The sequence below is a fragment of the Bombina bombina genome, chromosome 1, assembly GCF_027579735.1.
Source record: "Bombina bombina isolate aBomBom1 chromosome 1, aBomBom1.pri, whole genome shotgun sequence".
In the NCBI taxonomy this organism is placed as follows: domain Eukaryota; kingdom Metazoa; phylum Chordata; class Amphibia; order Anura; family Bombinatoridae; genus Bombina; species Bombina bombina.
The window spans coordinates 852603489-852630277 of NC_069499.1; the positions used below are offsets into that span (position 1 = coordinate 852603489).

Sequence of the window (26789 nt, forward strand, 5' to 3'; positions counted from 1 at the left end):
TATTGTAAAGCCCAGATTGGCTCCTCCAAATAAGACAATTGGTCGGTGGAGTTTGGCTATTAAAAATGAATTGCAGTAAAAAGATTAAGACTAGGTTGTTAGGTTATTCTGCAGTTATTACAAGGGGTTTACTGTCCCTTTAAGAGTATATAATGATGATGGTACCAATCTATATTTCTGAAAGTTTGCATCTATAATTAAAATATGATCACAATATCATGATATCATGAAACACCTGATCAGGAAATTCTACCTGTGAGAACTTAAACAAATAAATTATGCGTCATTCTACAGTGAGAATTGTGTTTGCAAATATTTAATAAACCGGTAGAGCTTATTTACACAGTACCTTCATGTTACAGCCAGGTGCGATTTTAAACATTGATTACAAGTTGTTTCATAAAACCATACAAATACATCAAGGCAAACCTTTCTATTTCTAAGCTGCTTTTTTTTTTTTTTTAAAGAAATGTATCATTAAATGTACAGCCCTACGTTTAAAGAGAGATAAACCTTCACACAAGTATTTATGGCAGACATGAATACGATACTTGTAAATATATAAATAGAACATTTTCATTTAGCTGCTTTTTCATTAAAAGGGACATAAAACACAATTTTCTTTCATTCATGATTCAGATACAGCATACAATTTTAAACAACTTTCCAATTTATCTAATTTGTTTTCTTGGTAGCCTTTGACAAAAAAACATACCTAGGTATACTCTAGAACAACAATGCACTACTGGGTGCTAGCTGGCGATTAGTGGCTGCACATATATGCCTCGTCATTGGCTTATCTAATAAGCTAGCTCCCAGTAATGTGTTACTGCTCATTTAAGAAAGGATACGAAGAGAATGAAGCAAATTAGATAAAATAAGTAAACTGCAAAGTTGTTGACAATTACGTGCACTGTCTGAATCATGACAGAAACATTTTGGGTTTCACGTTCCATTAATTCCTCCCTGCCAATATATTTTTGCTTTGCTCTTACTGAGGTGTGAATTACACTACTTGGTACAACAAACAAGCTTTATTGAAATCTACACACAGTGTCATTACTGACTGCTGCCGAATCTAGGCACTCCAAATGTTTCAGAACTACATTTCCCAAGATGCTTAGGCACTTCGCAGTCCAGCCAACCATCATGGGAAATGTAGTTCTGAAAACATCTTGAGGGCCATGGTTCGTCATCACTGATCTAGGCCGTTTGTTATTCTGTGGCCTTTTACATTAAGTTTAAATATTATCCGTTTATTCAAAAGGACTTTCTCAATCTCTGTTAAATAAAATACTTCTATTTCAGAGTAAATCAGTGTGGTCATCTCCAAACATTGCCAATAACGGTCAGTAAATGAGAAAGGGGGTAGCTGTTACCAACCAGAGAGATCATATAGAGAACTGAGATATGAGGCTCGGCCTTTGGTGACATTTTGTGATCAAGTTTTAAAAAATAAAAATGGTGAATAAAAAAAAAAAAAAGAAGTGTTTTACTCATAAACAACCATTAGTCTATATGACTTCCATGTAGACCAAACCTTTCCTACATGACAATGTTACTCAAAAACAGTGTTTCTTAACTTGTTCTTAATCTCTAACCTGTTAGATGTACTTGAAATGTTAAACTCTCTTTTAAAATACAATAGGAAGTCACCAGTGCATGTAAACTATAAAAGTAGTGCATTCAAATGACAAAAAAAAACATTTGTTTTAGTATTAAAAGATTTTCTTTACACAAATGGTTTCATTTTTCCTGCCTTAAAGTGACAGTAAACATATTTATTTACAATATTTTGCAGAATGTGCACAATTAAACATGTTATTCTGAGATTCACCTTTTATGTAGCCAATTTTAAATAGATTTTATCCTGATTCCCCCACCATAGCCAGCCTGTCAAAAGCAGATTTTTTTTTTTTTTTTTATTTTTTTTAAATGTCTCACAGGGTTTTAAAACCAGATTGATAGTGCCATTCATTCTTGTGCTGAATGAAGCCATTGGATGCTTCAAACCTTTGTTCCATAGAGGCAGTGCTTTACAGTAAAGTGAATGGCACTTTTCATCAAGTTGTGATTCTCAAACAATCCTGTGAGGCGGTTCATGAAACAAAATTGCTGAGGCTCACAGGCCAACTATAAAGGGGGAACCGGGGCTGTATTGTGGGACAAAAAAGCTATTTGAAAATTGGTTGCATAAAAGGAAAGTCTCAGAATGTCCTCTGTAATTGTGCACATACTGCAAATAATTAAAAAAAAAAATTAAAAAATTATTTACTGTCCGTCTAAAATTTCATAGCAGAGAAATCAAGCAGCCATCTACATTTCTAATTAGCTATGGTTGTTCAGTATCCATACGTAACGGCCAAAGACATTTCAAAACACAACTAGGTATTACTCAAGATTTTTTTTTTTAGTTTTTTTTTAAAGAAATTCAGGTGTACACATAAATAAGACATTTGTGAACACATTGACACAACAGCTGCTAGATCTACAATATTCTATGAATATTTACATAAATTACTGATCTGGGACGAAAAAAAAAAAAAAAAAAGTGTTTGTACTTCAAAAGATATATTTACTATATTTAAATAAAGATTTTTTTTTGTACATTGCCAACTGAAATACTGACCAATAATAAAGCCCAACACATGTTTTGTATAAATTATTCCTCCAGTTGTTTGAGTCATTTGAAAAAGAGAAAAAAAAAAAAAAAAAAAAAAAAAAAACTTTATACAAGTTTAGTCCTTGAAATTCGGTTCTGACAGCGTTTCTCCTCCATTATTTGAGTGATCAATGAGATCTTCCTGTGTCATAGGCAAAACTATTTTTGCTCCACACTCAGACTTAAAAAGGTTATCCATTTTTATTAGAGGATTAATGTTAAACGACTTTTGAAATGATTTTGAGGTGAAATAATAGACAAATGGATCAAAACAGCAGTTAGTTGTTGCGATACACAAAGTAATAGGATACATTGTCCTGGCAAATCTCTCAATAGAACAGTTTGCAATGGCTTGAGAACGAACCAACGCATACAGGAAAAGGATAGAATTGTATGGCACAAAACACACCACAAAAATTGCCACGTGGACAACGATCATCTTTAAAACTTTCTCTTTGTTGGTTCCAATCTGGCATAATGTTGCAGGTTTCCTCAGGGTCCTCAAAACCAATGATGAGCAAGTCAGGTTTAACAGCAATGGGATTATAAATCCAACCACTTCAATAAATATTGTGATTTTTGACAAATAAGTTTTCCAAATGTTCTTTGAAAACCCCTCAAAACATGTGGTGCTTGTGTTGGACACATTAGTAGTAGAGAAGAGTGAAGCAGAAATACCTCCACTGAGGACAAGGACCCATACTCCAGCACACACTATAGCAGAATTTCTTCTTGTACGAATAGTGCGGGAACGAAACGGATAAACTATAGCGAGGAATCGATCCACACTTATGCACGTGAGAAAAATCATGCTTCCATAGATATTGGTCAAAAATGCAGTTCCTGAAATCTTACACAAGGTATCTCCAAAGGGCCAATGCCGGTTAAAATTATAAAAAATCTTAAAAGGCAAGGTGAACACAAAAAGTAGATCGGAGACGGCAAGATTGGTCATGAAGATTGCGGTCTCGTTGTGCATCTTCATTTTGAAGCAGAATACACATAGAGAGGCACAGTTTGTAATTAGCCCAAGGATAAATACCACACTGTAAACGGCTCCATAGAGATTGTACTTAAAGGAGTCATCAATGACGCAGGTGCTATTGGTGTAGTTTCCCATCCCAGGTTCTCAGTGGTTTTGTGGAATGCTCCGGAATGGTAATCAGAAGTATCCATATAATAAAATAGGAAGAGCAGAGAGAATGCGGTCAGTGCTCGTTTCTGTAATATAACTGGAAATCATACCCATAATTTTACTCTTCTCCATCACTGATCCCTCAGTTCTAAAATAAAAAAAAAGAGAACATGAGAAACTTATTAGGATTATTTTGTCAGCACCTTAAAAAAAAGGGACATGAATATCAAAAATAAACTTTCAGGATTTAGATAAAGCCTTCAATTTTACGTTACTTCTCAGTTTAATTGTATTATCAAATACACTTTGTTTTTATTGTTATCATTTGTTCAAAAGCATAACTAGATAGGCTCGGGAGCAGCAATGCACTGCTGGGAGCTAGCTGCATGATGTGTTCAACTAAATCTCAGTAGCGCATTGCTGCTCGGAGCGAACAGTGTTTTTAACCTTCTTACAGGGATTAAACTCTGTTCTATACAAGCAAGAATGTAATAATTAAAGCATCTGTAACTGTACATTAAAAGCTAGTCACCAGGATTCTTCTTGTGCTATATTAAAGTACTGAAAATATTCAAAAGCATAAAAATGTTCTCCCATTTAATGCATTTCCAATTATCTATTTTACCTGCTGGTGTGTATTAAATAGTTTACAAACAGCTTGTTGACCTTTATTTTGACATTTGAAATAGCAACCTTTGCCTACTGTACTGAAAATACTAATATGATTGTATGCTCTGTAGAAAAGCTGTGCAAAACAGGAGATGGTATAAATGAACCTCCCAGTGGGGTGGTAACAGATATTTGTGTATCATAAATAGCTGGTTTTGCTCAATAAACCCCCCAGCCTTAACCCCTTAACGCCCGAGGACGTGCAGGGTACGTCCTCTAAAGGATGTCAGTTAACGACCAAGGACGTACCCTGCACGTCCTCGGTGTGGAAAGCAGCTGGAAGCGATCCTGCTCGCTTCCAGCTGCTTTCCGGTTATTGCAGCGATGCCTCGATATCGAGGCATCCTGCAATAACACTGTCTGGCCATCCGATGCAGAGAGAGCCACTCTGTGGCCCTCTCTGCACCGGACATCGATGGCCGGTATCGTTGGTGGGTGGGAGCCGACTTGGGAGGCGGGTGGGCGGCCATCGGTGAGATACGTAAGTTGGAGGGGGGCGGGATCGGCAGCGGAGCCGACGGGGGCGCGCGCGCGCGTGCACGGGGGGGGGGGGGGCGGGGCGCGTGCACGGGGCGGGAGCGGGTGGGAACCGCTACACTACAGAAAAAAAGTTAAAAAAAAGTAAAAAAAAATTTAAATAAACGTTTTTTTTTTAACCATCTAAGGGATCTGGAAGGGGTGGGGGGTTGGTCTTGGGGGGGGGGGAAGCTACACTACAGAAAAGGGACATTTTTTATTTAAAAAAAGCATTTTTTTCACTAAACTGGGTACTGGCAGACAGCTGCCAGTACCCAAGATGGCGCACATTAAGTCAGAGGGGGAGGGTTAGAGAGCTGTTTAGTGGGGGATCAGTGAGGTTGGGGGCTAAGGGGGATCCCTACACAGAAGCATATGTAAATATGCTAACAAAAAATGCACAAAGAAGCCCAAATATACCTTTTATTTTAGTACTGGCAGAGTTTCTGCCAGTACTTAAGATGGCGGGGACATTTGTGGGGTAGGGGAGGGAAGAGAGATGTTTGGGAGGGATCAGGGGGTCTGATGTCTCAGGGGGGAGGCTGATCTTTACACTAAAGCTAAAATTAACCCTGCAAGCTACCTAATTAACCCCTTCACTGCTAGCCATAATACACGTGTGATGCGCAGCGCCATTTAGCAGCATTCTAATTACCAAAAAGCAACTCCAAAGTCATATATGTCTGCTATTTCTGAACAAAGGGGATCCCAGAGAAGCATTTACAACCATTTGTGCCATAATTGCACAAGCTGTTTGTAAATTATTTCAGTGAGAAACCTAAAATTGTGAAAAATGTTCCGTTTTTTTTAATTTGATCGCATTTGGCGGTGAAATGGTGGCATGAAATATACCAAAATGGGCCTAGATCAATACTTGGGGTTGTCTACTACACTACACTAAAGCTAAAATTAACACTACAAGCTCCTTACATGCTCCCTAATTAACCCCTTCACTGCTGGGCATAATACACGTGTGGTGCGCAGTGGCATTTAGCGGCCTTCTAATTACCAAAAAGCAATGCCAAAGCCATATATGTCTGCTATTTCTGAACAAAGGGGATCCCAGAGAAGAATTTACAACCATTTATGCCATAATTGCACAAGCAGTTTGTAAATAATTTCAGTGAGAAACTGAAAGTTTGTGAAAAAATTTGTGAAAAAGTGAACAATTTTTTGTATCTGATCGCATTTGGCGGTGAAATGGTGGCATGAAATATACCAAAATGGGCCTAGATCAATAATTTGGGATGTCTTCTAAAAAAAAATATATACATGTCAATGGATATTCAGGGATTCCTGAAAGATATTAGTGTTCTAATGTAACTAGCGTTAATTTTGAAAAAAAAATGGTTTGAAAATAGCAAAGTGCTACTTGTATTTATGGCCCTATAAGTTACAAAAAAAGCAAAGAAGATGTAAACATTTGGTATTTCTAAACTCAGGACAAAATTTAGAAACAATTTAGCATGGGTGTTTTTTGGTGGTTGTAGATATGTAACAGATTTTGGGGTTCAAAGTTAGAAAAAGTGTGTTTTTTCCCATTTTTCCTCATATTTTATAATTTTTTTTATAGTAAATGATAAGATATGATGAAAATAATGGTATTTTTAGAAAGTCCATTTAATGGCGAGAAAAACGGTATATAATATGTGTGGGTACAGTAAATGAGTAAGAGGAAAATTTCAGCTAAACACAAACACCGCAGAAATGTAAAAATAGCCTTGGTCCCAAACGGACAGAAAATGGAAAAGTGCTCTGGTCACTAAGGGGTTAAAGGACCAGTAAACACAGCAGATTTGCATAATCAACAAATGCAAGATAACAAGACAATACAATAGCATTTACTCTGAATTTCAAATGGGTAGTATAATCTTTTCTAACACATTTCAAAGTTATGTATATTTCCACTCCCCCTGTACCATGTGATAGCAATCAGGCAATCACAAATGCATATACGTATAGTCTGAGTTCTTGCACATGCTCAGTAGGAGCTGGTGACTCAAAAAAAAGTGTAAATATAAAAGACTGTGCACATTTTTTTTAATGGAAGTAAATTGGAAAGTTGTTTAAAATTACATGCTGTATCTGAATCATGAAAATTTAATAAAACCCGAGTGTCCCTTTAATAAGCATGTCGATATCTTTTACACTTTGTGTACTAAAAGATATAACAAGCAGGTTTGCTCTTTCTGCAGGGCCAGACTTTTACTTTATAAAAATAGACAAAATGGTTTTATGAGCTATTGAAAAGGAATAAGTTCCCACACGTTTAAAGGGACAGTCAACCCAAAAATTATGCTAAAATTATTCTTATGTAGTATGCAATTCTGATTAACTCCCCCTGTAGCCTGTGTTTAATGCGCATATAGTTTTAGTGTAAAAGTCACTTATTTGTGCTCCTCCGGAGGTTTTAAAATGACTACCAGAATCCAGAATACCGCTCAGTTGAATTGTGGTTGTCATATGCGGCGGAAAAATTGAATTGCGCAAAGTATGTGCACGAGCAAAATCGAAACAAAACTGCTATTTTCAAGTGAGCCTTCATTTAAGATGATGTCAGGGAAAGGAGGGGTCTGACAGTCATTTTAAAAAGGCTGTAGGAGTGCAAATAAGTGATTTTAAACTAAAACTATATGTGCATTAAACATGGGCTACAAGGTGAGTTAAAGGGACACTGAACCCAATTTTTTTTTTTCGTGGTTCAGATAGAGCATGCAATTTTAAGCAACTTTCTAATTTACTCTTATTATCAAATGTTCTTCATTCTCTTGGTATCTTTATTTGAAATGCAAGAATGTAAGTTCAGATGCCGGCCCATTTTTGGTGAATAACCTGGGTTATTCTTGCTGATCGGTGGATATATTCATCCACCAATAAAAAGTGCTGTCCAGAGTCCTGAACCGAAAAGAAGCTTAGATACCTTTTTCAAATAAAGATAGCAAGTGAACGAAGAAAAATTGATAATAGGAGTAAATTATAAAGTTGCTTAAAATTGCATGCTCTATCTGAATTGGGTTCAGTGTCCCTTTAATCAGAATTACATACTACATAGGAATAATTTATTATAATTTTTGGGTTGACTGAATCTTTAATAATCTGCAATAGATGTAAAAAGTAATTTGGAACACAGTAAGGGGAAACTACTTTAACCGTACACTGTCCCTTTAAAAAGATTGTGTGTTTATTTTCTTTCTGCTTTACGGATCTTCTTACATCAGACGTGACTAATAGTGTGTGTGAGATATAGAGATATATAGATAGAGAGAGATATATAGATAGAGAGAGATATATAGATAGAGAGAGATATATAGATAGAGAGAGATATATAGATAGAGAGATTATATATATATAAATATATATATATATATATATATATATATATATATATATATATATATATATATATATATATATATATTTTTTTTTTTTTAATTTTTTTTTTTTTTTTCAGTCCAGAAAAATACTTTAATGGACGAAATATCAGGGTTTAAATGGTGCCAGAAGAACAAAAACAAATTTAAGTTCGCCCAACGGAGAATTCGAGCGGAGGCCGTGGACTCTCCTCATACAGAAGGAAAGGAAATTATCTGGTAAGCATAATGTATGTTTTCCTTCTTAATATGAGGAGAGTCCACGGCTTCATTCCTTACTTGTGGGAAACATATACCCAAGCTCTAGAGGACACCGAATGAAAAACGGGAGGGTAAAAAGAGAGGCGGACCCTGTTCTGAGGGCACCACAGCCTGCAATACCCTTTCTCCCAAAAGCTGCTTCTGCCGAAGCAAAAATGTCAAATATGTAAAATCTTGAAAAAGTATGTAAGGAAGACCAGGCAATCGCCCTACAATCTAATCCATAGAGGCCTCATTCTCAAAGAACCCAGGAGGAAACCACAGCTCCAGTTGTATGAGCCTTCATCCTCTGAGGAGGCTTGCGTCCCGCTGACTCATAAGCTAAGCGAGTAATGCTCCTCAACCAGAACAAAGAAGCGGACGAAGCTTCCTGCCCCTTACGCTTCCCAGAATAGACACAAACAAGGAAAAAGTCTGACAAAACACCCTTGTAGCCTAAAGATAGCACTTCAAGGCCCAAATTAAATAAAACTGCCACAGCAGGATTCAAACACTAAGCCGTCAGCTTGCTAGGCAGGGTAATTATCCCTTAGGCCACTAAGTCCTGCCCACATGCAAGTTATGAAATAACTGCTCCTTCGGAAAAAAAAAGGATTAAGACACAAGGAAGGAACCACAATCTCCTGATTGACTTTGCGATTTGAAACAACCATTAGGAAGAAAACCTAACCCAGTACGAAAAACAAGGAAACTCACAATGCAAGGCTCAGAAACTCTGCACTCCGAAGCAATAGTCAAAAAAAGAACCTTCCAAGACAGAAAATTTTAATGTCAACAAAGAGCCATCTGCAAAACTTAGAACATGATGTAAACTCCAAGAGGAGCACTAGATCTAAACACAGGCCTGATCTAGTCAAAGCCTGAACATCTGAAAGCTCTGTGGGCCTCCCGAGCAGTAAAACAGAAGGGGACGGATTTCAGCCCTAAAGGGAGCTAACCGAAAAGGCCCTTCTCTAGAGCATCCCTAAAGAAAGGATCCTGGAAAACCTCGCCTTATGCCAAGAGAATCCCCGCTCTTCATACCAGAAAAAAATAGGTCCTGCACCCCTTATGATGGATGCAGCAATACACCGGCTTATAAACTAAAATAAGAGTATCAATCCTTTCAGAAAAAAACTCATGGCTAAGACTAAGCGTTAAATTCCACGCAGTCAGCCTCAGAGAATCCAGATTGTGATGAACACAAGGACCCTGCTCCAGCAAATCCCTGTAACATAGTCCAGAGGCGAAGCCCCTAAACTGCGATACAACTCTTAGATATAAACGGAGCAAACCGTCACACAGACGCCTGCTCCTGCTAGGATCGGACCATCCACAACAAAGCGTGACCTGGGCGAAAGAGAAAGTTAAAAAGAAACCTTTAAAGAATGCTAGATGTCTAGCATATTCTGGATGAAAAGGCCAGAGCCCCACCTGTGTTCAAACCCACCTTCTGCTACAGAAGCGGTGGAGCCAACACTGATGCCTTGAGATCTTGATTGTCTTCCCCATCAGATACAAACATTCGAGCAGTAAATGATGGTAGGGGACATCCGATCCTGAGGAGTACGCTCATAGAGAGGGTCGCTGGCAATGAGCCGAAGTGGGCCTTAGCCCACCATCAAACACGAGACCCCCCGTTTAGCAGGAGGAACTCCTCCAAGCAGAATGCTCTCTGATGAACAAAAAGAATAATTGGAAGAAAACTCCCAACCCACGGACCTCCCTAGGACACCCTCTCCCCACGGACAAAGAAGCGGCAAAGTCCAAACCGCCCCGGAAGAGCTTAAGAGAAAAAAAATTCTCAGAGCAGGAAGATCTGAATGGAACACTGGGGTAGATTTCCCCAACCGGTATTTCATGTAAATCTGTTAAGACGGATACATCCATGCTGAAGACTCGGCCTCGGCTGTGTATATCACTCTCGACCCCCGCGTCAACAAAGACCAGAAGAGGGGACTGGAGGGCATAACCCAAAGGCTAAATTTAGCAAGAACTCAGGAAAAAAATCCTGTCCATAAGACAAAACAGCATCCAAGATCCACCCTGGTGTCTACACCAGCAACTCCGGTCTAGATCCAACTCTGAGGATCGAAAAGAAATGAGAAAAACCCAAAAAGGTCTATTAGCAGGCGAAGGTAAGAAACCCATAAAAGCTGAGACTCAGGAACTACTGTAAAGTCTGTAAGCAGGATACTGCCACCTTAACCCCGAGATCCCAAGAAGGAAACCTAGGATTAGAACAAGGTTTACAGTAAAATACGGTTCCTAAGAACCGAATTTGTTCAAAAAGGATGAACCAGGAAAGACATCCTTCCTATCCAAAAGGAAGGGAGAACCTTACATTCTCCAATGAAAAGAAGAACTAATAGGCTCTGCTTAAAATAGAACCCAATTAGGACGGTTTAGACCATCCCCCTATTAGGGCATGCACTAACAGTGGAGGAAAATATTCCCACAGTACGATAGATACCAGGACAATGACTCCAAAGGTCACTTGACAAACTTCCCTTTCTCCGAGAAGACAATTGTCCAGAAAGAAGCCTAGTTCTGGCCTCTAGGACCCCTAGATCCATATGATCCAGTATCAAGCACCCACCCCAGATAATACCAAAACAGGTCCAGCCTGTTAACAAGGATAGATGGGCCTGCTGTACCTGGACCGGAAATCTATAAAGGAACTCCTCTAAAAAGAAGGAGCCAACCAAACTAGTATCCACAACAGGTCCAGTCTGTCATCTAGGATACAACATATCTGCCGAAACAGTCCAAGGCAAAAACGAAACACTTAAATTCCAGCAAAGCTAGAACAACTGAATAAACAAATTAAAGAAATTAAGCTCAGGAGGCTTAAAATTTTCTTGAAATCATCGGAGGAACTATCACCCTGAACACAGATCTATAAGCTTCCACCGGAAGTTTTCAACAATCTCGACTATTAAAGTCGATAGTATCAAAAATCCCATGTGACGAAACGTCCTAAGAAGAGTTTCTATAACAACCCAGAGCTCTAAAAAACAAAAACTATCCGGTAACGGAATAGCAAAGTAAAAGAAACAGGCAAACGCCCTGAAAAAGGAGTGTGCAAACAAAAAACAGGTCCTGCCTGTCAAATGACACAATCCCCCATAGAGCTCAGAAATGGGATTCTAAATTAACAATAAAACAAAAAGTAAAACAAGACAAGGAATAGGATCCTATTCTTGTCTAGTTAAGATCGTTATCAGATTTAGAGGACTGAGATTCAACTGACGGATCAGTACTGGGAACCTTTAACTTCGCCAAAACCTCTCTCAGGAGTAAACACAGGCGCGCCAATCTAAATGCCAAGCCCTCCACAGTCGGAGGACCCAAGTCAGCAGACTCCGACCCTGGAGGTTCTCCCTCTGAAGCCTCAGAGGGAACCGCATCCCCAGAAGACTGAACGGACACAATAGTTATTTTACACGAATGTCCTTGGGCATGAGAGCCTGGATTACCCCTTCGCTTACGCGTAGCAGGAATAGGTAACATCGCTAAGGCCATAGAGATGGCCATGCGGAACTGCGTAGTAACCTCTGGTGGAAACAAACCCCTTACAGGTGAAAGAGGATCGGATGCTAGGGAAAACTGCATATGTAGGAACAGAATATAGGGAACACACCTTACTGAACGAAGAATCCTCAGAGGCGGATGGCTCAGTGGTCTCTAACATTCCAACATTGGTCGATGAGAACACCCTATTGCGGGCATACGGAACATAATTGAGAGGGCAGGATTACCCGGGCCTCCTCACAATACACAGGTATCAAATTCTGTATTGGAGGGATCACCCTCTAAAGTAACAGAATCCTCCATAACTTGTCTATATCAAATTATAAAAAAGGAAAAACAAACTGGCACCTTATACCCCCAATGGCTGGGGCACTCACCACCTCCTATGACCCAGACAGATAGAGAAGATGATCCTCTCCGCAGACACTCGGTCAGGAATCGGAAGCAAGGGAAAAAAGTGACCACTCCCAGAGACATGGTGCTGATGCAGGACCTGGCCCTGCTAAGGAAAAAGCGCACCATCTTAATATAAAGAAACTGCGAAGCTCCCAAAATGAAAATAACCTGTACGTTCCATATCAGCCTAAGAGCCCAAACGTTCTTACACATAAGCAGTCAAAATCACATAACAATAATCCCCCTCAGGAGATATTAACCCTTGATTCCATGAAGATAATGGAGTCCCACTGTGATCCTGTCTATCGTTATACATGTACATAAAATAATGAAACGATCTTACCGGAATCTATGCCGTGGAACAGTGACACCATCCTTCAAGTTTGACAGATTGTAGCAGCGCTTCTGACATGAACTTGAGTGAAGAAAGCAGGCAGCGAAACTCGTCAACGCGGATTGCTTAAGGAGCTGTTAATATGAGTCTGGATGGATTCGCAAAAAGACTCTCCCTGCATCTCCAGACTCTAACGTTCATCAATGCTCTCACTGAGAGGCTGACAAGACTACTTAAAACTCCAGTCCCATCTCGAAGAGCACTACCCTCCATAAGGAACTACTCTGAAATCTTCTGACACTTCTCTGCCAACCACCTGTGACGAAAGGCAAAGAATGACTGGGGGATGAGGGAAGTGGTGGAGGTATTTAAGCCTTTGGCTGGGGTGTCTTTGCCTCCTCCTGGTGGCCAGGTTCTGTATTTCCCACAAGGAATGAAGCAGTGGACTCTCATATTAAGAAGGAAAGAAATAATGAAGAAAGTATATTTCAATAATGTTTCATTTTCAATAATGAAACATTTGGTGCGTTGAAATGTTAAATTTAATAGTCCCTAACACTGCTATTTGACCTACAATATCAACTTTTCAGACACACACATACACACACATAAAACATATTTGTTTTAATTGTATCGTTTTTTGTTGTGTATCACTCCAAGGAGTGCTTACACTATTCCTGTTGGATCCTCTTGCTGCCCGGTCATGCCCTGCATGATATAGTTATCTCATATGCCCGAGTTTAGGGCAGTGACACGCTGTGGTATATATATATGTTTTTTATGTGGTAGTGTTGTTTATGTGGTAGTTTTTATTTTTAATCAATTATTTTTCATTTAGTCACACGCCCATTTGGGCATGACACTTAGTTATTGGCCAATTCTGTATTATCTATTTTTGTTTACATTTGTATTCACATTTTTATTTTGGTAACCTATCTACACATGGTGATCTGATAACAACTACAATATGAAGGTAGATTCACATAATGATCTGAGCAATAGGCTCATTTATTTTAATCACACGCCCACTTTGGCATGACACTTAGCTATTGGCCAATTCTTGTTTACATTTCATCACCTATCCACAGTTGGCGATTTGACAATATATACAATACGAATGAAGATGCAATTAATGATTTGCACAAAGGATTTATTTATGTAATACTGCTTAGTCACATACACACGTGGGCATGATACTTAGGTATTGGCCATTTGATTTACACTCTGGTAATTTATCCACATATGGCGATTTCACAACATATACAATACGAAGGTAGATTTACACAAAGATTTGAGCAATAGGCTCATTCATTTACGTAATATAATTTGGCACATGGTTATTTATGATTTGGTAGCGAAGAATAGGATACTACACATGCCGAGGCATATACGCCTCTATACATACGCCCATTTTGACATGGCACTTCGCCATTGGATAATCCTTTGTTTACAATTTTTATAGCTTCTTACATGGCGATCTGTTACACACATACTACTGGTAAGTGCGCACGTAGTGATGATCGTAGATGTTTCAGGTGCTGGGAATGTATATACACATATATATTTAAGCTAAAATATTAAGCTGAGCTGAGCCGCGGCACACACGCTGTTATGGATGTTCGCCTCTTGTTCTCTGGTGATGTGATTCGGGGGTCACATGTTCGGTACACTTAGTGAGCTATGCGCCACTCTTGTGTTGGGATTTGTATCCTTATTTCTTTTTCTTATGGCTGCAGTTGTGCTGTTGATCGCGTCCCTAGTAACAAGGGGCGGATCAGTAACAGAAGGAATGACGTATTAGGGCCTATTGTAATCTAACATTTGATTGGTTATACATTTTTGACGATATCATGAACTATATCATTTATTTATTTGATTGATAACTACATAGGATGTTTATTGCATGTAGGGGGCATGACTACCAGCAATGGGGTCCAAAGAGGATTTGTTTTTAGCATTGTTTTGATCAATTATGTTATAACATTCACATGCACATTATGTATTATTTTCTTTCATTGGTCACTATATGGGTGTGTTCAATTATTCAGCCAGGATTGGCTGATCCTGTGGGGAGTGTGTTTGGGAGCCTATTTAAAGGCTGCTTTTGTTCAGTGTCAATTTGTCAGAGGAAGGGACTGTTGCTGTCCCGAAACGTCACAAACTGCATTAAAAGTTTTTGTCATTTTTTTGATGAAGATTCAGCGAGTGCTTCTTTTTGCTTATATATATATATATATATATATATATATATATATATATATATATATATATATATATATATATATATATATATATATATATATATATATATATATATATATATATATATATATATATATATATATATATACATATATACATATATATATACACACACACATATATATATATATATATATATATATATATATATATACACATATACACACATATACAGGGAGTGCAGAATTATTAGGCAAATGCGGATTTTGACCACATCATCCTCTTTATGCATGTTGTCTTACTCCAAGCTGTATAGGCTCGAAAGCCTACTACCAATTAAGCATATTAGGTGATGTGCATCTCTGCTCTTAAACATTTGCCTCTAAACATACATATGCCTGTAAGTTATTTGTTTTTTGCTAAGAGTTCATTGTACATTTGAATTGCATTGCTATTTGCTGTAAGGATTAAATGTAAGCTCTCTGTGTTAGAAACATGTATTATTGTATGTATTACAAGCACCACGTGTAACTACATATTGTAATTTCAACTTTTCTTATTGTATTGCAGTTTTTACAAAAAATAACTATTCAGAAGTAAAATCAGTTTGGAATAAACACAAAGCTATTTCTGTCTGGTTTGTTAACTAGCTGTCTAGTTATCAGTTAATAAGGACAGTACAGTAAAAAGGCATGCTATATCAAGACAAGATACAAGGGCTGCATTTTCAAGTAAAAAGGCAGGCTATACCAGGGGAAGATACAGAGCTGCATTGTAAAGTAAAAAAGCATGCTATATTAAGGGAAGATATACAGGGAGTGCAGAATTATTAGGCAAGTGAGTATTTTGACCACATTATCCTCTTTATGCATGTTGTCTTACTCCAAGCTGTATAGGCTCGAAAGCCTACTACCAATTAAGCATATTAGGTGATGTGCATCTCTGTAATGAGAAGGGGTGTGGTCTAATGACATCAACACCCTATATCAGGTGTGCATAATTATTAGGCAACTTCCTTTCCTTTGGCAAAATGGGTCAAAAGAAGGACTTGACAGGCTCCGAAAAGTAAAAAATAGTGAGATATCTTGCAGAGGGATGCAGCACTCTTAAAATTGCAAAGCTTCTGAAGCATGATCATCGAACAATCAAGCATTTCATTCAAAATAGTCAACAGGGTCGCAAGAAGTGTGTGGAAAAACCAAGGCGCAAAATAACTGCCCATGAACTGAGAAAAGTCAAGCGTGCAGCTGCCAAGATGCCACTTGCCACCAGTTTGGCCATATTTCAGAGCTGCAACATCACTGGAGTGCCCAAAAGCACAAGGTGTGCAATACTCAGAGACATGGCCAAGGTAAGAAAGGCTGAAAGACGACCACCACTGAACAAGACACACAAGCTGAAACGTCAAGACTGGGCCAAGAAATATCTCAAGACTGATTTTTCTAAGGTTTTATGGACTGATGAAATGAGAGCGAGTCTTGATGGGCCAGATGGATGGGCCCGTGGCTGGATTGGTAAAGGGCAGAGAGCTCCAGTCTGACTCAGACGCCAGCAAGGTGGAGGTGGAGTACTGGTTTGGGCTGGTATCATCAAAGATGAGCTTGTGGGGCCTTTTCGGGTTGAGGATGGAGTCAAGCTCAACTCCCAGTCCTACTGCCAGTTTCTGGAAGACACCTTCTTCAAGCAGTGGTACAGGAAGAAGTCTGCATCCTTCAAGAAAAACATGATTTTCATGCAGGACAATGCTCCATCACACGCGTCCAAGTACTCCACAGCGTGGCTGGCAAGAAAGGGTATAAAAGAAGAAAATCTAATGACATGGCCTCCTTGTTCACCTGATCTGAACCCCATTGAGAACCTGTGGTCCATCATCAAATGTGAGATTTACAAGGAGGGAAAACAGTACACCTCTCTGAACAGTGTCTGGGAGGCTGTGGTTGCTGCTGCATGCAATGTTGATGGTGAACAGATCAAAACACTGACAGAATCCATGGATGGCAGGCTTTTGAGTGTCCTTGCAAAGAAAGGTGGCTATATTGGTCACTGACTTGTTTTTGTTTTGTTTTTGAATGTCAGAAATGTATATTTGTGAATGTTGAGATTTTAAATTGGTTTCACTGGTAAAAATAAATAAATTGAAATAGGTATATATTTGTTTTTTGTTAAGTTGCCTAATAATTATGCACAGTAATAGTCACCTGCACACACAGATATCCCCCTAAAATAGCTATAACTAAAAACAAACTAAAAACTACTTCCAAAACTATTCAGCTGATATTAATGAGTTTTTTGGGTTCATTGAGAACATGGTTGTTGTTCAATAATAAAATTAATCCTCAAAAATACAACTTGCCTAATAATTCTGCACTCCCTGTGTATATATATATATATATATATATATATATATATATATATATATATATATATATATATATATATATATATATATATATATATATATATATATATATATATATATTTCTCTTGTAAGGTTTATCCAGTCCACGGATTCATCCTTTACTTGTGGGATATTCTCCTTCCCTACAGGAAGTGGCAAGGAGAGCACACAGCAGAGCTGTCCATATAGCTCCCCCGCCACTAGCTCCACCCCCCAGTCATTCTCTTTGCCGGCTCTAAGCACTAGGGTCTCTACAAGAGGGTAAAGTGAATGTGGTGTTAGAATTGTAGTTTTTATTATCTTCAATCAAAAGTTTGTTATTTTAAATGGTACCGGTTTGTACTATTTACTCTCTAGCAGAAAAGTGATGAAGATTTCTGCCGAGAGGAAAATGATTTTAGCATGTTGTAACTAAAATCCACTGCTGTTCCCACACAGGACTGAGGAGTACCAGAAAACTTCAGTTGGGGGGGAACAGTTTGCAGGGGAACTGCAATAAGGTATGTTCAGTCATTTATTTCTAGACAAGACTGAGATAATGCTAGAAGAGACTGACAATATCCCCATGAGGGGAGGGTAAGCTATGTTCAGAGACTTCGTAAGGAATTGAATGCTTACATAACAGGGCTAATTATGCTGGTTGACACTAATTCAGGGCAATCGATTGTTTTATTAGGAAAAAAGACACTTTGAAAGTCCTGTTGGGTTCTTTCTGGGGTTATTACCCACATGGCTATTTTGTATTCACTTTGGAGTGATTTCTTAGGCCTCACAGCTCTGGAGTAGATTGGGAGGGGCCTAATTTCGCACCTCAGATGCGCAGTTAGAATTACACAGAAGTTCATGCTGCTTCATATGGAGGGTCCTGCTGCTGTTTGAGGGCCTAAAGGAAGCTATATTCCCCCAAATCTGGTCTCTAAGGGCAGGTAGGGCCACAGCAGTGCTGTGGCAAGGTGCTGTAGTAATTTTAACCGGGTGTTGGCTTTAGGCTGTTCCGGTTTGGGCATTGAGGGGTTAATCGTTTTGCTACTAGTGGTGCAATCTTACTAAGGCTCTAGGTACATACTGTGAAAATTTCAAAAAGGATTACTGCATTTTTCACTGTTTTGTAAAATTGTGTGCCTTTTTTGTTCTCTTAAAGGCACAGTAACGTTTTTTCAAATTGTGTTTTTATTTGATTAAAGTGATTTCCAAGCCTGTCTGTGTATACTACTAGTCTGTTAAACATGTCTGAAACTAAGGAAAATCCTTGTTCAATGTGTTTAGAAGCCATGGTGGAACCCCCTCTCAGAATGTGTCCCACTTGTACTGATATGTCTATACACTTTAAAGATCATATTGTTGCACTTAAGAATGTGGCCCAAGATGATTCTCAGACTGAAGGTAACGAGGGTAGCCCGTCTGCCTCTCCCCAAGTGTCACAACCAGATACGCCCGCTCAAGCGACGCCTAGTACCTCTAGTGCATCTAACCCTTTTACATTACAAGACTTAGCGGCAGTCATGGATAATTCCCTTGCAGCTTTCTTATCTAAACTGCCCGTGTTACCTGCAAAGCGTGATAACTCCGTTTTAAGAACAGATTATGAGCATTCTGACGCTTTGGTAGCTGTATCTGATATACCCTCACAACGCTCTGAAGTGGGAGTGAGGGATTTGATGTCTGAGGGAGAAGTCTCTGATTCAGGAAGGGCTCCTCCTCAGACAGATTCAGATACATTGGCTTTTAAATTTAAACTAGAACACCTCCGTGTTTTTCTCAGGGAGGTATTAGCTACTCTGGATGACTGCGACCCTTTGGTGGTCCTAGAGAAATTGTGTAAAATGGACAAGTACTTAGAGGTCCCTGTTTACACTGATGCGTTTCCGGTCCCTAAGAGGATTGCGGATATCCTTACTAGGGAGTGGGATAGACCAGGTGTCCCTTTTGTTCCCCCTCCTGTTTTTAAGAAAATGTTCCCCATATCTGACCCCATGCGGGACTCGTGGCAGACATTCCCTAAGGTGAAGGGGGCTGTTTCTACACTTGCTAAACGCACAACCATACCAATTGAAGACAGTTGTGCTTTTAACGACCCTATGGATAAAAAATTAGAGGGTCTACTTAAGAAAATTTTTGTTCAGCAAGGTTTTCTTCTCCAACCTATTACCTGCATTATTCCTGTAACTACTGCAGCTGCTTTCTGGTTTGAGGCGCTGGAAGACTCGCTCCAGACGGAGACCTCATATGAGGAAATTATGGATAGAATTAAGGATCTAAAGCTAGCTAATTCTTTTATCATTGACGCCGCTTTCCAAATAGCTAAGTTAGCGGCGAACAATTCAGGTTTCGCCATTGTGGCGTGCAGGGCGCTATGGCTAAAGTCCTGGTCGGCCGATGTGTCATCTAAATCCAAGTTTTTGAACATTCCTTTCAAAGGAAAGACCCTATTCGGGCATGAATTGAAAGAGATTATTTCAGAAATCACCGGGGGAAAAGGCCATGCTCTCCCTCAGGACAAGCCCTTTAAGACAAAGAACAAAGTTAATTTTCGTTCCTTCCGTAATTTCAGGAACGGCCCGGCTTCATCCTCTCCGGCTGCAAAGCAAGAGGGTAACGCTTCACAGCCCAAGGCAACCTGGAAACCTTACCAGGGCTGGAATAAGGGTAAACAGGCCAAAAAGCCTGCAGCTTCCACCAAGACAGCATGAAGGGGTAGCCCCCGATCCGGGACAGGATCTAGTAGGGGGCAGACTCTCTCTCTTCACTCAGGCCTGGGCAAGAGATGTACACAATCCTTGGGCATTAGAGATTGTAGCCCAGGGATACCTTCTAGAATTCAAGGACTCTCCTCCAAGGGGAATGTTCCACATTTCTCATCTGTCTACAGATCAGACAAAGAAAGAGGCGTTTTTATGCTGTGTAGAAGATCTACATACAATGGGAGTGATCCACCCAGTTCCAATTGCGGAACAAGGGTTGAATTTTTACTCAAACCTGTTTGTGGTTCCCAAAAAAGAGGGAACTTTCAGACCCATCCTGGATATAAAAATTCTAAACAGATTCCTCAGAGTCCCATCATTCAAAATGGAGACCATTCGGACAATCTTACCAATGATCCAGGAAGGTCAATATATGACTACCGCGGATCTAAAGAATGCATACCTACACATTCCTATCCAAAAAGATCATCACCAGTTTCTCAGGTTCGCTTTTCTGGACAAGCATTACCAGTTTGTGGCTCTTCCCTTCGGCTTAGCCACTGCTCCCAGAATTTTCACAAAGGTGCTAGGGTCCCTTCTGGCGGTTCTAGGACTGCGAGGCATAGCAGACTACTACTTAAAACCACTAGTACCACATCTTAAATCTTACTTAAGAGATTCTTCAGACACTATAGCTAAAATTACAAATATCAAATGGAAAGACACATACCAATGGATGACATTGGATGTGTCTTCCCTATACACCAGTATACCCCATGAAAAGGGGATCTCAGCAATGAAACAAATTCTAAACGATACGGATTTATCAAATGAACACCAAAATTTCATTACTGAATGTATCAGATTTGTTTTGGAAAAAAATTATTTTGAACTCAACTCATATTTCTTGCAAATCAGCGGAACCGCCATGGGTACAACCATGGCACCAAGTTACGCCAACTTGTATATGGGTATGTGGGAGGATACCTATATTCACCAAAATAACCCTTTCCAAAAAAACATCATCTGGTGGGGTAGATATATCGATGATATCCTACTAATATGGGAAGGAGATACCCCCACCATCACCAACTTTTTACAACACATTAACAACAATACATTCAACCTACAATTCACTTCAAAAATTGAACAAAACTCAATTGAGTTTCTAGATCTTATACTGTTCAATGAAAAAACAAATATTTACACAAAACTGTACAGAAAAAGCACTGATTGCAATGGGTACCTAAGAGCAGATAGTGGACATTACAAACCATGGATCCACAACATCCCTTATGGGCAATTTCAGCGCCTAAAAAGAAATTGCACAAAAGACAGTGATTTCAAACAAGAAGCTGAACTACTCAGGGAAAAATTGATACAGAAAAATTACCCAAAAAAACTAATTGACAACTCCCTTAAAAAAGTGCAAAAATTAGATAGAGCACAACTTCTTTCTGCAAAAAAAGACAAAGAGAAACCAAATACAAGTACCAAAAAAATAGGTATGGTTACCACCTTCAACGAAGCAGCCCCAGAAATTAGGAAAATCCTTAAAAAATATTGGCCAATATAAGAGCAAGACAAATTCCTTAAAAACAGCATAGGTTCTGCACCAAAGATTACATTCAGAAAGAACAGATGCCTAAAACAATTATTGGCACCCAGCAGACTTAAAGACACCACTACAAAAAGCAATTGGTTATCCTCAAACACAAAAGGTTTTTTCAAGTGCAACAGGGCCAATTGCAAGAGCTGTGAACATGCATATGAAAGCAAAAAAGCAACTAAAATAGTTCAATCAAAAACTTTTCCTTTAAAAAAAATGTGAAATTAATACCCTTACTAACTGCAAAAGCACCTACGTAGTATATTTACTGGAGTGCACTTGTAATTTACAATACATTGGACGTACCAAACGTCCATACAAGAAAAGATTGCTTGAACATCTTAAAAACAGAGGCAGGCTATAAAGGCCATAGTGTTTCAAGACTTTCCAAAAAAATTCACAATAAAGACCCAAAAACTCTCAGAGGCACAATACTAGAACAAATTCAAATCCCACGGAGAGGAGGAGATAGGTTCCTTAAGCTCCGCCAGAGAGAAACTTTTTGGATTCAGTATATGGTCACAATGAGCCCAATGGGACTCAATGAAGATATAGATCTGGCAGCCTTTTTATAAAAACCAGCCATAAAATTCAGCCGCACAAAAAGACAGACAAAAAGAATTACACATATCTTATCTATGCTAGCAAGTCTAAAGCCAATACCTCAATTTTTGTCTAAAATATATAACCTAACAATTTTCCAAAATATCAAAGACAGCGAATGAAAAAATGTTTTATTCCCAAACAGGGCCCAAATAAGCATTATACTACGTAGTTTTTATACACCATTTACAGTTTTTTCAATTAGAATCACAGCCAGATAAAAGATCTAATTATTATATAGGACTTTTTCCACACGTTCTATTAGTAATACTAAGAACGATTGAATATGAGAGGCACTAGGACCTGATAGACATTGACGAAAAATTCCCATAAGTCTATTAAGCAGGTTACCGTGACAACCGACACGCTGACACGCCTGACGTCATTTCAAACAAGCCGCAATTGGACAACAAGGGAAAAAATACGCCCACCTCAGACCTTTAAATTTTAACGATGCCGATTCCTGTCCATTCCACTTTTACCCTCTGATGAAGAAGTGACTGATCACTTCGAAACGCGTAAGGACTATTTGAAGGTGGGCGGACATCCCTTTGCTCCATTGCGGCACGGCATCGCAGTACAAATAACGGGTAACCGTACTCACAGCTAATATAACCTTGTTTATTCATATGCCTCTGTGAGCATATCCCGCTGTGTACTACACACTAAATCGGGGGGCATCCATACGCACCATTTGAATTCTCAAACTGACAACACAGGTGCTTTATTTTGATAGCAGCAAATACATTGGTTTTATTCACTACCAAGTGCAGCTAGCAGGTTGAACTTTGTTAAAGAACCATACACTGCATTTGGCAAACTTAGCGCTGCAGCAAACCAGAGAACTGACCAGGATATCAAATTATTTATTCCATGTCTACACCTTACCTCATACCTGATTGAGGGCAATTGATATAAGCACATTTACTTAGTTCAATAAATAGAGCTTTTTATCTAAAACGTTATTACGCTATGTTCTTGTTTTCTTTTCTCTTTTTATCCTAACCGGTGTGAACACCTGAGACAATCAAGATTCTCATCACCAAGAGGAAAAAGAGAGTCCAAGATTTTCCATTGCCTTTCAACAAACGATATCGGGCACATACAACCCACACAAGAGAGAGTCCAGGATTTCCATTCACAGCAACATACCTCTGCGAAGGAGACCCCTGGAAACAAAGATCTCAAGGGTTCTACTGAAATAAAGATTTCCCCAGTAAAGAACAAAGCAAATCGACCGGACAAGAGCCAAAGAAACATCTTTAATCTAAACAAGTCTACAACTTACCTCATAGGATTGAGGTCACCTCTGGTAAGCACAAAATCACTTACCCCAGACAAAGAAGTGTCAAATGATCTAAAGTATAAGACTGAACTTTTGAATATAATAACACTCTAAGGACATTATTTTTATGCCCTCTTCCTGCATTTCATTACTACAACAATCATTGTTTAGAAAGTAACACACTTACGTTACAAATAGCCAATATCTATTCTTGTGTCAAGCAGTGCGCCCTCTTGATTTCCTCTTTCCTTACTACATTGCTAACAGTGACACGGGTACACTGTATCAGTGGCAGCACGCATACACATTACTATTACTACTATTGTGGAAAACAGCCATTACCACAAGGTATCAGAGTTTTTAGCGCAGGTGCCCCTCCTTTTTTCTAACATTATATATATATATATATATATATATATATATATATATATATATATATATATATATATATATATATATATATATATATATATATATATAGTAGTAAACGATTTCCAGTTCAGCCCACCAATGGTCAACACGCCTGGGTGCAATGATATATTGTAAAATAGAAAACAAGAGAATGCACTCTCAGGACTTTTTGCAAAAGAAACCAATTTAATGGAACGTTTTCGGGGTTCACAACCCCTTCATCAGCATGCAAAACAAACAAAATTCAACTCATTTATAGTGTTACATATCAATTACATCACATCAACCTGAGTGTCTCCAAAGGAAAAGTGCGCCAATTTTTTTTTAATTTGGAACGCATCTTGCGTTCCACAGTGTTACCCGAAACCGGAAGTTGTATTGCCTCACTTCCGGTTTGCGGATTAGATCAACAAACATAAAATTAATATAAAATTATACACTCTACAATTTTAAACATATTAGAGTGACATACTAATGTAGAGACTTGTTATAACAAAAATGTGCCACATTATCGTAAGTGCCTATGAGAGTGCATTCTCTTGTTTTCTATTTTACAATATATCATTGCACCCAGGCGTGTTGACCATTGGTGGGCTGAACTGGAAATCGTTTACTACTTATTTTTTGACCAGTGAACCCCCTTGTTTAACCTCATTTATTTACATCTCCAGTGCTTTTATAATTGGACTGCTCAATTCCTTCTGAGCTGACAGTACTGTGTGCATTTGGATTTTGGCTGCAGTGAACTAACTCTTTCAACATCCTTTTCACCTATACACCACTTCATGCTCCCCTCCAGCATGACAACACAACTGAGAACAGAGGATACCAACATCCCAGATCCCAACACCCAGGTGGAAGACCTGACTTGCCAGGCCGTGGCAGCACAGACAGGCACTGTATCCTATACTACTGATGATGCTGATCGGATTCTATTCGCACCCATCTCCAAAACAATTGGTGAGACCCCAGTCAATTTGTATTATTCTTTACTCAAATTAAAAAAAAGAGAGGTTGATCTAGCGTTACATGGCAGCTATCTGTCTGACTATTATAGAACAGGACACATTCCCCGTGGTTTTAGAGTCCACAATATAACCACTATTGGACGTGATAACCCAGAATTTAGAAAAAAAATGGTGTTTTATTCTAAATAAGTGCTCTTTAGACCTAATACTTTTGGTTATAGAGGAGGTTACAGCAATCCTAAGTAAAGTTAGGACAGAAATACAAACATTTGAATCTCTACACAGCATCACACTCACCAATGACACCCAAGAGAACTGGTTATCAAAAATTAAATTACAAATTGACAAATACCAGAGTGATTTAATCACATTTAAAAACAAAAAACTGGATACTGTCAATAGTGATTACACGCAGGGAAAAGTATACAAATGGCTGACCAACACACAGGGGAATCAGACCAGGAGGAGACACAGAACCAGACGGGTACACTTTGACACGGTAGATACAAGTGGGGAAGACTCCACTGATACCGATAGGAACCCCTCTGGTACTGTGTTTACTCCCCCTGGTCAACACAGGCACCAAGATCAATTCTCCTCACATGAACCAAGATCACACTCAACCCCCAGTCATTTTTTAGGGGTAACTACACGGTCCCGGGGAGGGGGAGGCATTACAGACCCCATATCAGGCGGGCGGGGTATCAGACACAGACCCCCCAGACGACCACGACAGAGGACATAATTGTCAATTTGAGTACACATATCTTGACTGATACTGAACGCAAAGTACTCAAAGGTTTATCTTTTGTACCGAGCACTTCAGTCTCTGAATTTGATCTCAAATTAGACCTTTACAAACTGAATAGATCCCTTAAGATTAAAGAATTTTTTCAAAACAAGGATTCGCCTTCACAAAAATCACACATTGAACTTAAATGCAAAGTACCCAGTTCTTTTGAACCCAGTAACAGCAGTCCAAGTACCAAAACATTCTTGAGGTTGATCACCCAGGACTTGGACACAGCCAGAAAAGACACATTATGGAAACATAATCTCTCAAGAGATGAATTAAAGGCCATTCAAACCCTTCAGCATGACTCCTCTATAGTCATAAGGCCCGCCGACAAGGGCGGGGCCATTGTTCTTTTAGACTATAGTGATTATAGAGAGGACATCCTGAAACAATTGTCAGACACTCAGACATATAAATTGTTGACTTCTGACCCTACTACATCATTTAAAACACAACTTGACAAATTGATTGAATTGGGATTTGAACAGGGGTACATAACTGAGCACATTCGTGACTTTTGTATTACTACATACCCTAAGATACCCATCTTATATTCAATCCCCAAAATTCATAAAACATTAGACCACCCACCAGGCCGTCCTATTGTGTCAGCTAGGGAGTCACTCACCCAGCCTGTAGCACAATATGTGGACGTACTTTTACAGCCAGTGGTGAAGGAAACACGGTCTTATGTGATGGACACGAATGATTTCATTCGTAAAACACGGACTGTTGACATCCAGCCAGACGATTTACTCGTCACTCTGGATGTCAACAGTCTGTATACCATCATACCCCATCTTGATGGACTTAAAGCCATACAAGAGCATCTCACGGGTAACCCCCTTTATGAGGGTTCGCCAGTAGAATTTCTATTGTCCCTCATTGAATTCTGCCTGTTTAAAAACTATTTTAGATTCGAAAATAGTTTTTATTTGCAAACTGCTGGCACAGCCATGGGTTCCTCCATGGCCCCCTC

The 26789-nt window shown here is 39.1% G+C and overlaps 1 protein-coding gene across 1 annotated transcript in view; it reads right to left on the reverse strand.

Annotated features, from left to right (window-relative positions):
• Positions 1–300: 300 nt before the first annotated feature.
• Positions 301–26789, reverse strand: part of LPAR4 (lysophosphatidic acid receptor 4) — a 76031-nt gene continuing 49542 nt past the window's right edge. The window contains exon 2 of the mRNA XM_053699496.1: positions 301–3945. Within this exon, the coding sequence (XP_053555471.1) occupies positions 2739–3782 (1044 nt within the window). The 5' untranslated portion in view covers positions 3783–3945 and the 3' untranslated portion in view covers positions 301–2738. The remainder of the gene's footprint in view (positions 3946–26789) is intronic.